Source organism: Haliotis rufescens, unplaced genomic scaffold, assembly GCF_023055435.1.
Source record: "Haliotis rufescens isolate VD_foot unplaced genomic scaffold, xgHalRufe1.0.p SCAF_19, whole genome shotgun sequence".
Lineage (NCBI taxonomy): Eukaryota > Metazoa > Mollusca > Gastropoda > Lepetellida > Haliotidae > Haliotis > Haliotis rufescens.
Window position 1 is genome coordinate 12,673,519 of NW_025963879.1, and position 13,436 is coordinate 12,686,954.

A 13,436-nucleotide genomic window follows, 5' to 3' on the forward strand; every position below is an offset into this window, starting at 1 on the left:
TGAGGACTAAAAAAAGGATTCTGTAAAAGGGGGTCGGCTTATGTATGGGTTACACTTTCATCAAACCTTTGTTCTGTTGGTAAAAAAACTACATTGTATCGCTTCAGGTGATTGAACAATGCTAAAACAAACTTTGTTCTTGAAAATGTGAAATTTGGTATTAAACACCACCAGACATGAAGATTTACCATTTTACTTGTATTTAAGGTTATGCTAGGCATTGTTTTATATGCACAGATAAAGATTACCATTTGTATTGTCTCGTAAACTAAGCCGGAAATAGCAATCAGCTGTACACATGTTTTCCCAATCTACCGGTGATTATGTTAAAACATACTAAATAATATAATGGAAAAGAATTTTGATGCAATGATCGAAAAAAATTGTATATTAAATTACTATTTTTCTACAAATAATATATTCTGACATCGTGTTATTTTAATTGCAGGTTTTACTATATATCTTCTAATAATGATAACCATTACAAGGGTTTTGTGGTAGCACTTTTTTGCATGGAACAATCTGACAAATCAACGTGAAGGTTTCACGCGATCTTGCTATTTCCATCGCAGAAACAATATGTTGACATTTAATCGTCAAACTACAACAAATATTACTTTTAATGAGTCAAAGTATGGCAGTTACCATATATGTATCCATTTTCTGTTAAGTAAGGTTCGTTTTAAGGTGTCAATAGTGGTAATATGATCATGGTTGCTGTAAATAAGTTTGTTAAAGCGGACTTCATGGAATGAGGCAAGCGGAAGTTTAAGTACCGGATGGACACTGAAATAAATGTAAATATTATTGAATAAAAGTTTCATTCAAATGAATTGAAAAGATTACGTAGATTACAAACATAGAGTCTAGATATACAATTTAAACACTTTTTATTACTGATGGTGTAACGACAGGGTTAACTTGCGTAATTCAATATGGATTTGTTGATATTTTTATTTCCATTAACAGATCATGACAAGAATTAGTTTTAGGTTGGGGGTCCGGCTTATCAACCGCACAGAACACTTTGATACAGATTTCAAGGACCAAGTTAATACCCCGGCTTATCTATGAGATCGGCTTATCTACGGTCATATACGGTACATAAAGACAAGATGTCACTGTTTTGTGTCTTTGTGGGTTGGATCACGTCATAATGTGTAGATGCAGATGCTGGTTGTGTTCAATAATGACGACTCACAAGTCCATGGCCATGTAGTGATCCCCATTACATCTTTGAGACAAAAAAATAATAACAGAAATGATGATATCTTGCACCTTTTAGTGCATCCTTTCAATACATGAAGCACTACAGGTCACTGATGGAAGTGTTTTGTATCAACCATTCCAAAGAATAAAGGACATACATCCGCATTGAACAGATTTGGGATTGAAACATCATAGAAGCATCTCAAACCAGCTTCGATCAGATTCAATATTTCAGTTATTTCCATTGTTGGTTAGAGATTCGAGGAAAGGCCAAAGTGAGGCAAGTCATAGACAAAGTACTGTAGACGCCAACAAGCATGGCTATGGTGTCAAGAGACAAGAAACCTACAATCTGTGGTTCCTGAAACAGCTAAGGGGGACAACTCTGCACAGGGACTGAGTTGGGTGAAATGCCACTACAGCAATAGCAAGGCTATTGGCTGCACACTTTGTACCCATGTGGGGAATTAAACCCAGGCCTTCGGCGTGGCGAGCAAACACCTTAATCACTGACACTCCTTGCACACAGTGATTCATAGCGCCCTAAACAACTGGACATTCGCACATGATGAAATCATACGAAAACATAGTCCAATTATTGATAATTGAAACCAATATTCAAACTGCAAAAACTGAATCTGAAAATAATTCAGTGCAAGGATCAAATTTTGTTTAAAAATGTATGACTAACTTAAAACCCTCAATGATCATAACCATTAAATATCCTTCACAATCATCACCCAAGCCATGACATCATCAAACAGTCTACATCAAAGATCGCCATCATTACGCAAGGATTACTAAATGGCATCTCTATGTCCCGTATCCTTCAGCCAGATATAATGAACATGGCTGATTTAAAACCTCTTCCAATTTTTTGAGCCTCATCACTTAGTAAACCCTGTCCCAAAATGTGTTCAAGAAAATTATATTTACCAACGATAACTACGATAACAATAACCAATGTATAACCTTGTAATGACAAACAGACACACTTCTGCTCGCCAGATGTCAGCTGAGACCTGATTGGTCACGTTCCATCGCCCCTTGAAAGCACCCCCACCCAAGCCAGCCCCGCCACCAAGCCTGCAGCCAAATGTTATCTGTTGGTCGTCCAGCCTATGAATAACTAATCAAACGTAATCACATCAATAATGAAGCAAGAGCACCTACAATCTGGCTGTCCGGCTGTTGGACCTGCTGTTTGTCCTCGGAACAGTGGATATCCGCTCCGTCCCGTCTGGTCAGCGTAGTTCAACCAAACTGGAACAGTCAAAGTCGTAAATTATTCAAAGTGTCGACTTGATGGCAGATGAAGGTTAGAAAACACAAAACGATCCCACAGATAATACTCATTATGGTAGAATACATAGGAAGAAGCTTTTTGTTATTATCAGGGTTATCGTCAATAGATTTGCCCTGTGATCGGATATCTGCTGTTACTGTGCGGCCAAGTGTGAAATGCTGACTGCAGTATAAGGCGAAACTGATGAAAGGATATTGTCATGGGTGACTGATTTTTCTACTTTTTTCATCATTTCGTCATTTTTTCATTAGGTAAGAGTAGACTGGCAACTATATTAAACTATTAAACACAGGCTACAGAAGCCAATGAATTCAAAATGAGAAGCACCTTTTAATATCTATCATGTTCTAATATGAAAATATTAATCTATGAATTATTTCAATCTGTATATCATTTATTCTAATAGGTTACTTTAAGACCTTTTAAACTGAAACCGTCTTTATTTCAAGTCAACCAAGACAGTATCAAAGATCATAGGGTACAAGAGTTTGAATTTAGATGTTCAAACTGTATTAAAAAATCATTTTCATCTCCTTAACATTTAAATGTGAAACAACAAAGTAAGGATTCTAATCTTCTCGAGTGAATATTGAGAACTCATAAATGATCTCCAAATTAAAATGTTTAAGATAAATTTACAGATATATTATTAAGTCTAGTTAGAATACATATAAGTTATTTCAATTACTGAAATCAATATTATATAACAAAAAACTTATTATTTCCAAAAATGGTCAGTAAATGTTATTCATCAGATTCTTTAACTTCATTATTTACCAGAAAAGTCTGATGAATCTTTTCAGATTTGTTTTGATGGAAACAGATCAGTTTGTTGTTTGTTGAATATTGGTTGACAGAAACAATGTATCTTATCAACGATGTTTGTTAAATCAAGTGTCATGTAACCTGATGTTGGTGATTAGAACTGGCTACATTGTAGCCATTTATTTCATCTATAACTGTCTCTTAAGATACCAACAAGGAAACATCTTCATAACATACAGACAACTTATCTTGATTTGTAACCTGTGAACCCACTGACCAAATTGACCAGAATATCATCAATAATTAAGAAACCAACAAGTAAATATCTTCATAACATACAAACAAACATCAGTTCACTTAGTTCCATAACCTTGGTGCAGTCACTTAGTACAAGCACCACCCTGTCATTTGACACCATGTATATTCCTGACAGGAGTCAATTTCAATATTTATTGCTATATAAAGCATCACACATGTATATATACATGGTGTATTATTCATGAGGAACACTATGAGCTGTAATGCATTTCACAGTCAAAACGCTGACCACGGACCTCGCAGTGATGGATGGCAATGCACGGCCCCCTAGGGAGCAGTCATGTCATGGTATGAAAATGCGAGTGATTAATCCACGATGATGCATCGCTCCGACACCTGAACAGGGAGTCACATGATGATAGGTGTCAATTAAATACCACTAAACACCGAGGCTGGGCATTTCAAAGTGTGCTGTGAATTTGTCATGTTGCAGAAGCCTACACATGCTCATCACGCTTGGTAATCAATTTGAAGAACGATCGTTTGTGTATTATTTTTATTATGAATTGGGGGGCAGTCAGGTAGCCTAGTGGTTAAAGTGTTCGCTCGTCACGCCGTAGACCCGGGTTCGATTCCCGACTAGGGTACAACGTGTGAAGCCCATTTCTGGTGTCCCCCGCCGTGATATTGCTGGAATATTGCTAAAAGCGGCGTGAAACCAAACTCACTCCTTCACTATTTCTGAATTGGTGAAAAGTAATGTACTGATTAACTGTAACGTAAAATCTTCCTTGGTATTTCATCAGCAATTGTTTACCGGTACTCTATTCGTGGTGAAATCTCTCCATAACACTATTACCCTTGTGATAGGGATACTTGTTATCTTTCCTTGATACACAACATGATTCTCATAATATGTCAAGTGTATATTTAAATAGAACGACATATCTGATCACCCTTATCAAAAGTAGAGTTCTAAATTTTGTCAGACCTATGGCCAAATTTTCATAAAGCTTGGGTTGTAGTTTCTCCTGATCAATGTTTTAAAGTAAAATGAATGGTTTAAACTAGGTATTGCCCTGTAAGACCCAGTGACTAGAACAGAGAGGGATCATAAGTGCACATCTGCAGTAATACTGTATGCATTAGAATTCGTCCTGGTCCCACTTGAATAAACCTTTAAAAAAAGTAATCTTTGTAATCAACAGAGGCTGTTCTAACAGGCATCCTTTCTTAAATTTATAAAAAAGTTATCCCTATATTAAAAAAACACTTAAATAAGATATGAAATTGCATATTTGGTTTGGTCAACCCTATTTATTTCAAGTACATATTTGTCAAGACCAACAGCTAACTGATGAATTGATACAGGAGAGTAAGTGAGTGAATTTGGTTATTAAACCATGAAAATTTTCTATTATATCATGGCATGTGATTTTGAAGAGAAGAAAGCTCAAAGTGATGCAGATCATATAGCGAAGGGTATAGTGCTGACGGACCAATGTTTATTTTTGGAAGATGGAAGTAACTCCACACTGTGAATTGCTTCACAGAACAGGAGAGTCACACAACTCAAGTCAGGACAATCAGTAAATTGAATTTTGAAAACTGTTTGATTTATAGTCTAACTAAAAGTCCTGAAATAAAGCCAAGTATCAGGTTAAATATAAATGATTCTATAATGGATCCCTCGAGATTAAGGAACTCTCAAGTCTTATAATTTCAGAGCTGAGAATGGGATGAGTAACAGGCTGCGGGAGCCGAGAATGGAATGGTTTGATTGTTTTATTAAATGTGCTCTGGGATCTGTAAGAGAGACTTTTGATTCAGTATACAATATCTCATGTCCATTTAGAAAACAAACCACCATATTGCTTTTTGGTCTTTTTGGTATCTTAGTGCCTCTAAACATGGACCGAACCAAAAATAGTTGGCTGTTTATGTTCATAAAGGAAATAGGTCTCTGTTATATATGTCTATCTTTTACAAACACACAAACCCTGACACTGAGACAAGAAATAGCTCCATGTACCAAAGTCTCAGAAAATGTTTTAATTCATTTTTGTAACCAACCATTTTGTTCCAGCTAATTCTCTCACATCAATCCCAAACCAAAAAAATTTGCACATTTAAACCATCAAATCCTCCTAAATAAGCCCTAATCAATGATCAACAGCATATATGAACAAACAAATCTGGATTAAGGACAGATTTAGCTAAATACACAAATTCAGAGACCGTCCTCCATGATTTGCGGAGCTGTTAAAACAAAACCAGCCTCCATCCTTGGGTCTAGAGCGCTCTCGTAACCTACAGACCACCAGGTGTTAATGATGGCCGACTCAAAGACAGACCAGCTGTTTCCACCAGCCCTCGCTAGTCTGTTGCGAAAAACGCTGGCGATTCAATTGATCAGGGAACATAATTGTCATCATGGATCCTCACCCCAGCTGACCCTGGGTGAAACGTCGACACGCGCCTCATGTCAGCACACAATGACCCCATTGTGAAATATCGAGGTGGCACAAGATTCATGGTCCAACACTATTGTGCTGTTTCTATTGCGATCAGCTTGATAGCGAGGGTGGTATTGTTTGCTTGAAAGGCCCAGCACTTATTCACATCACTTAGTTTATGTCTCCATAACACTTGCTCTCTCTCCTTGATCTGCATCAAAACACACTTTAAACATGCAGCTCATACGAATTCCCACAAACTGCTGTAAACAATATCTTTCTTCGTTCGGGTTTTTTACTCAGTTTATATACTCCATAGTATGAGAGATTCTTACTATTAATGCTGATGGTAAGAAGTACACAAAGACAAAACATTAAAATTATATACAATAAAATTACATTTTTCTCACATATACTATTAATTAATTCAAATGAACATTGAAATATTGGTAGGAAAATGATCAAAGATGTTCAAATCTTTGAGAACAAGACTTCTTTTTTTATGACATGGAACTTGTGGATTTTTGGCATGATCAAACACAGTAAACATTTGCTCATTTAAAAAATAATACAGATCTAATTCTTTTCAGAGATGTTTTCCTTGAAATTTCTAGAACAAAAATTGTTTATGTTAAGTCATCAGCGTTGACACATCATGGAATTCAGTCTAGGAGGGTGAACACTCTGTGGCATAGATATGGTTTAATATTTGTGACACTTTGTGGCATACATTATATGGTTTAATATTTGTGACACTGTGTGGCATACATATATTTGGTTTAATATTTGTGACACTGTGTGGCATACATTATATGGTTTAATATTTGTGACACTGTGTGGCAGCCATATTTATGGTTTAATATTTGTGTCACTTTGTGGCATACATTATATGGTTTAATATTTGTGACACTGTGTGACCTACATTATATGGTTTTATATTTGTGACACTGTGTGGGATCCATATTTATGGTTTAATATTTGTGACACTGTGTGGCATACATATTTATGGTTTAATATTTGTGACACTGTGTGGCATACATATTTATGGTTTAATATTTGTGACACTGTGTGGCATACATATTTATGGTTTAATATTTGTGACACTGTGTGGCAAACATATTTATGGTTTAATATTTGTGACACTGTGTGGCATCCATATTTATGGTTTAATATTTGTGACACTGTGTGGCATACATATTTATGGTTTAATATTTGTGACACTGTGTGGCATACATATTTATGGTTTAATATTTGTGTATAGTGTGAAAACATGCATAAAACATAAATATTCATATGGATTTGCATGTTTACCTAAACTGCTGGGAAAAAGAAAGTACACCTAAAGAATGGTTATTCGATGGTGGTGTGAATTTGATATGGGAACAATAGCTATGTTTTGGACATAGAGTCTGCAGTGATTGTGTGACTGTTTTCAGCCTAGTAACGTTTGTATAAAGTTTTGTAATTTTTTGGTCAAGTCCAATTTTCTAGTTTACACTTTCTTTAGTAGCACCATGCAGTTTAGTGACATGGCCATATTCTGTAACATAGCCAATCGTTTGGAAAACCTCTAACTAAAATGTACTCATTAATCTTTGCTGAAAAACAGATGCAGTTACATTTGATCAATTCTAAGCAAACAACAGTCAAACACAAAAATCGTTAAATCTATTAATTAGCAAATGTAATAATACCACCACCCCAATAAGAACAAGAATGACAAATGTTGAAATATACATGCCACGGTAATTATTTGCAATATGTCCTACAGAAATAGAGGCACCACCCATTGTTGTAAATTATAACCATTATAGTTAGCCAATCGAGGCACCGTTGAGAGTTGGCGTATCAAATATTTAAACCCTTCAAGGACTGTTTCCTTTTTTCAACACAGATCTAGAATGTCATCATTGTCAAGATGTTTACTCAGTAATTAAAAAAAGTGTTTGTCGTTATATATTGTTGGGGTTCTTTCGAAGATATGCCTTTAAAAAATTAGAATTGATTATCAATAACTGTTTCTGATAATGATGTCTCTAATTATTGACATGACCATGGCCTTTGTGTAGAAATTGTCAATTATTTACATGGAGGGATCTGAAAATGTCTTAGACTGCACACCAGATGTCACATCCTTGAGATGCTGGAGTCTGAACTGGCTTACACTGCAGTTTTCCCTTTGTGTTGATTGTTGATTGTTGATTGTGTTGTAACGATTAATGCAGACATTTCACCCTGTCATGGTAGATTTCCTCTACTACAAATAGCTACAATCAAAAATAACCTCAAATCATGTTTCTTTAACTGAACCTGATCTGGAAATGTCAATAAAAGTTATTGACATTTTTTATACAGCGAAGTCAAAAACGTCTATTCAATAAACCATTATGTATAAAAAAATAGTAAATTTGTTACTTTAATCCAATTAAAAAAGTATATCCTTCAAGTTAAATAATAAAATAATAATAACAAATGCTTATTCTGAATGCTAGCACCTAGTTTCCTTGAGAACCATTATTTCAAGAGCAGAGTGAGTGAGTGAGTGAGTGAGTTGGGTTTAACACCGCTTTTAACAGTATTCCAGTTATATCACGGCGTGTCAGCTTAATGTGGGAGAAAAGTCTGAAGTGATGCAGGTCTCAGACGTTTACCACTTCAGTGAAACCCATGAGCCGAGTATGGTGCTGACAAACCTAGAAACATTATCGTGGCGAACCGTGATTCGAACCCACAATCATAGGTTTCTGGTGTGCCCAAGGGATGCAACTCTGCACAGTGAATCATGGTACCTTAGATGGCTGGGCCACCCGTGCCCCCTCATAAGCAGAGGTAATTATGTTCTCTCAACACACAAAAGACCCAGGTTTGTTTTTCCACATGGGTACAATAGTGTGGAAGCCCTTTCTTGAGTACCCACAGAAATATGACTGGTATATTGTTTTTGAATCACAGGGCAACCTCGGGCATGACTATTTGTTACAAAATGGAACATTACAAAAAAATACAATCTATGACACAGCTACTCTAATTTTGTTTGTTGTTTAACGCCGCACTCAGCAATATTCCAGCTATATGACCATGGTCTGTAAATAATCGAGTCTGGACCAGACAATCCAGTGATCGACGTCAGGAACATCGATCTACGCAATTGGGATATGATGACATGCATCAACCAAGTCAGGGAGTCTGACCACCCAATCCCACAGTCGCATCTTACGACAAGCATGACGCTACTAATTAATTGGCCTAATATATGGGTATTGCTTTACACAGCCTGACAGCTCCCCGAACTGAGACTCCCAAAAGATTGACAATAAAATTATTATGAAAAAAAAAGAAGAGGTGAGGGTGCCAACTTCTTGTCCGCCACCAGCAGCAAGCGACAGTCTCGTCAATAATCTGATTGTCTAAACTATGATAATGAGTCATGTGACCCCGAGGTTGAGCCCATCCAAAACAGACTTATCCAAAGTCTCCTAAAAAAAAAAAAATATTACTCACTCACTTCTAAATCACCTTCATAACAACCTCAATTAATTGTAACAACTCTGTGGTGAAGTAAAAAAGTTATTTTAATCACAGCTGCCATTAAATCGGCATTAAAACATCCATCTTGTTGAGAAAACGAACCCATTTTGTGAAGGGTAAGTCAAAGCTGTGAGTAGCCAGACTCGGAGTGTATTGTTAAAGGTGTAAGGTACAGAACAGCTTGAGATTATCAAAATAACATTAAAATTCACCGAGGCCCTCTCACATCTGTCTGTGAGATGTTGTAAAACAAACACCAATGGCGACCGAGATCAGTATAGACACTCACAGTTTTCCCCCCCCTCCTTATCTTGTCGTACGAGGCTTCCCTACACCCCTCTTCACCAACACAGGGTGGATTAAGTAGCGCACCCACCTACCCAGTTACGAAGCTAAGTTAGACCAAGGATTTCAATGTGTTTGTGTGTCGACACTTGAGGTGCATTGTCCAATCAGGGCTTATTTGGATCCAATTACATTATTCTAGGCCTGAAACCCTTGTGGAGTTAGTAAACTCAGTAAACTTTGTGATGACAACACTATAGAATAGTGACACTTTCACCTGTCACAGACTGGGCACTGTTTGATTGTAACTTGAGAAACCTAAGCTCTGCGTGGAGTCTATGGGGGTCAGGTGCTGGGAATCAAGCACACTCTCTGATCAGTGCTGGGAATCGAACCACAGACTCTCTGATCAGTGCTGGGAATCGAACCACAGACTCTCTGATCAGTGCTGGGAATCAAGCCACAGACTCTCTGATCAGTGCTGGGAATCTAACCACAGACTCTCTGATCAGTGCTGGGAATCAAGCCACAGACTCTCTGATCAGTGACTGGGAATCAAGCCACAGACTCTCTGATCAGTGCTTGGAATCGAGCCACAGACTCTCTGATCAGTGCTTGGAATCGAGCCACAGACTCTCTGATCAGTGACTGGGAATCGAGCCACAGACTCTCTGATCAGTGACTGGGAATCGAGCAAAAGACTCTCTGATCAGTGCTGGGAATCGAGCCACAGACTCTCTGATCAGTGCTGGGAATCGAGCCACAGACTCTCTGATCAGTGACTGGGAATCGAGCCACAGACTCTGATCAGTGCTGGGAATCTAACCACAGACTCTCTGATCAGTGCTGGGAATCGAACCACAGACTCTCTGATCAGTGACTGGGAATCGAGCCACAGACTCTCTGATCAGTGCTGGGAATCAAGCCACAGACTCTCTGATCAGTGCTGGGAATCGAGCCACAGACTCTCTGATCAGTGACTGGGAATCGAGCCACAGACTCTCTGATCAGTGACTTGTAATCGAGCCACAGACTCTCTGATCAGTGCTGGGAATCAAGCCACAGACTCTCTGATCAGTGCTGGGAATCAAGCCACAGACTCTCTGATCAGTGCTGGGAATCTAACCACAGGCTCTCTGATCAGTGCTGGGAATCAAGCCACATACTCTCTGATCAGTGCTGGGAATCAAGCCACAGACTCTCTGATCAGTGCTGGGAATCGAGCCACAGACTCTCTGATCAGTGACTGGGAATCGAGCCACAGACTCTCTGATCAGTGCTGGGAATCAAGCACAGACTCTCTTATCAGTGCTTGGAATCGAGCCACAGACTCTCTGATCAGTGCTGGGAATTGAACCACAGACTCTCTGATCAGTGCTGGGAATTGAGCCACAGACTCTCTGATCAGTGCTGGGAATCAAGCCACAGACTCTCTGATCTGAGGTCTGTTGCCTTGAAAACATAAGGAAGAGGTCAATCCTATATGCTAGTTGACAAGACAAGGATGTCATCTGCAGGATCACTCCACCTCCTTCTACATACACTGTTGTCAACAGAAGGCATGTCCTCTGCCACACGGTGTACTGAAACTAATTTTGCTGAAAATTGAACATGCTCATCCCTACATTGGGTGCCAATGTAACAGCCATCAGATATCTGAATCCAATCTGAAAGGTTAACTGACAACTAAGGACGTGATCTGTGGGATAACTCCATACCCTGCTACACCAAGAAGATTCATTGAGTTTGTCGTGACAGCAGTGACATAAACCACGGAAAGGTCTGATTCCTACAGAAACATTCAAGTGACTTGATCTTGATCCCCAGGCCACTTATAGTCCAAATATACAAATAATTAGTTACTGTATTTTACTGAGGGTATTAAAATCACGTAGGCTAGTGTCATGCCTAGAGCTTATCTGCTTCCCTTCTCTGAATAAAACTTGGCCCATTGTTTTTCAGCAATATTTGTCCAAGTTCTTCATAATTGACACAATGAATACACCTCATGAAACCTGTATGAATAGGTCAAACTTCTATAACAATAATTACATGCCACTTAGAAAGAAAGTAGATATTGCAGAAAATAATTTCTGAAATTCATAGAAAATAATAATTGGTAGATCAACATGTCTGGTTATTTTGTACCTCAAATTTCAAATTTGTACTGACCAAGTCTCTTATCACCCGTTCAGTTACCAGAATTCATTTTTTTCGGCGCATAATATTCAAATTCTTTTTTAAAAAATACTGAATCTGCTAGAGGGGGGTGCGCATTATACTTGGGTGTGCACTATACTCAAGAAAGTACGGTAATTCTACAACCGAAGGCTATTACAAGTATTTAGCTGGTGTTAAATCCCGACAGTTCCTCATCATTCAGTCCCATAAATGGAGTCAATTAGCCATAAAGATTGTATTAGTTGACTTGAAAAGTTGCAATTATGACAATGGGTGAATGACTGTCCAGTTGGTGACACAAGCGGTTGATTGTGATTGACCCGTGTCCAGATTAGGTCCTCTTGAGGGCAACAAAAGTGACCACAGTCACTGATGACATGATGGTGATAATGAACTGGCGGTGCTCCCCATCTGCCTCAGCAGCTGGTGGGGGTGGTGAAGGCACAGATCAGAGGGCTGGAGGCGGGCAGGGGGATGAGGGGGGAGGGAGGTGGGGTGAGGCACTGATCACTGAGATGGAGTGGGGCAGGGGGATGAGAGGTGTGATGGGGTGGATGAGGCATCAACAAGAGGGGTGGAGGAGCAGTGGGGAGGGGGGGAGTGAGGCATCAACCAGAGGGATGGAGGGGCAGGGGGGATGAGGCACTGATCAGTGGCACAGAGAGGGGCAGGGGATGAGGTGTGACGGGGTGGATGACGCATTGACCAGGTGAGTGAGTTAGTGAGTGAGTGAGTGAGTGAGCGAGTGAGCGAGTGAGTCAAAATAATATATCCCATTATGACTGACAAAATCATTCTGTTTCCTCTCTCAAGACAGTCTTTAGCATCTCCACAGGTATCTTTGCACAATCATCACTCTTCTCAGACTTCTCCAACAAATGGCTGTTAGCAATATTCCAACAATATTATGCCTGGGGAGAAAAGTGCTCTACACATTACACCCTAGTTGGTCTCCCAGACCCAAAGAATAAATTAAAAAAGGAATCCAACTCAAGGCAAGAATCACTTGGCAAGTCTAGACTGCCTCAGCTCTCTAAGCATTGTTCTGGGCTCCGTTTGGATTTTACTTTCTATTTTGTGGATATATATTTCTAAATAAGATAACATTATTTCTGGGACTAAATGTTAATCTAAATATACACATCTAAGGAATCAAGAGCAGGTCTTCAACATGCATGATGAGTGAATGCATTAACCACAAGGCCACCCCACCTCCTTGAAATTATTCCCCACTGTCTCCATCATCATCACCAGCATCGCAATGACCTCTCCGTCCTCTCCAAACAAAATTTACATCAATCAACCAGAATAAGGACACTCCAGGTTATTACCATACAGTCCTCTCCCCCCCCCTTAAACGAACTTCTAGGACAGCTGGTCCTTAGGGCTCAGGTCACAGGTCACTAGAGGTCACACTTGACCAGGTCAGGGGACAGTAGTGTGTCAGT

The 13,436-nt window shown here is 38.9% G+C and overlaps 1 protein-coding gene across 2 annotated transcripts in view; it reads right to left on the reverse strand.

Annotated features, from left to right (window-relative positions):
* Positions 1 to 13,436, reverse strand: part of LOC124138912 (protein CBFA2T1-like) — a 135,694-nt gene that overhangs the window by 88,132 nt on the left and 34,126 nt on the right. For both annotated transcript variants that reach the window (XM_046505811.2, XM_046505812.2), the window contains exon 2: positions 2,383 to 2,472. In XM_046505811.2, the coding sequence (XP_046361767.1) occupies positions 2,383 to 2,472 (90 nt within the window). The remainder of the gene's footprint in view (positions 1 to 2,382; positions 2,473 to 13,436) is intronic.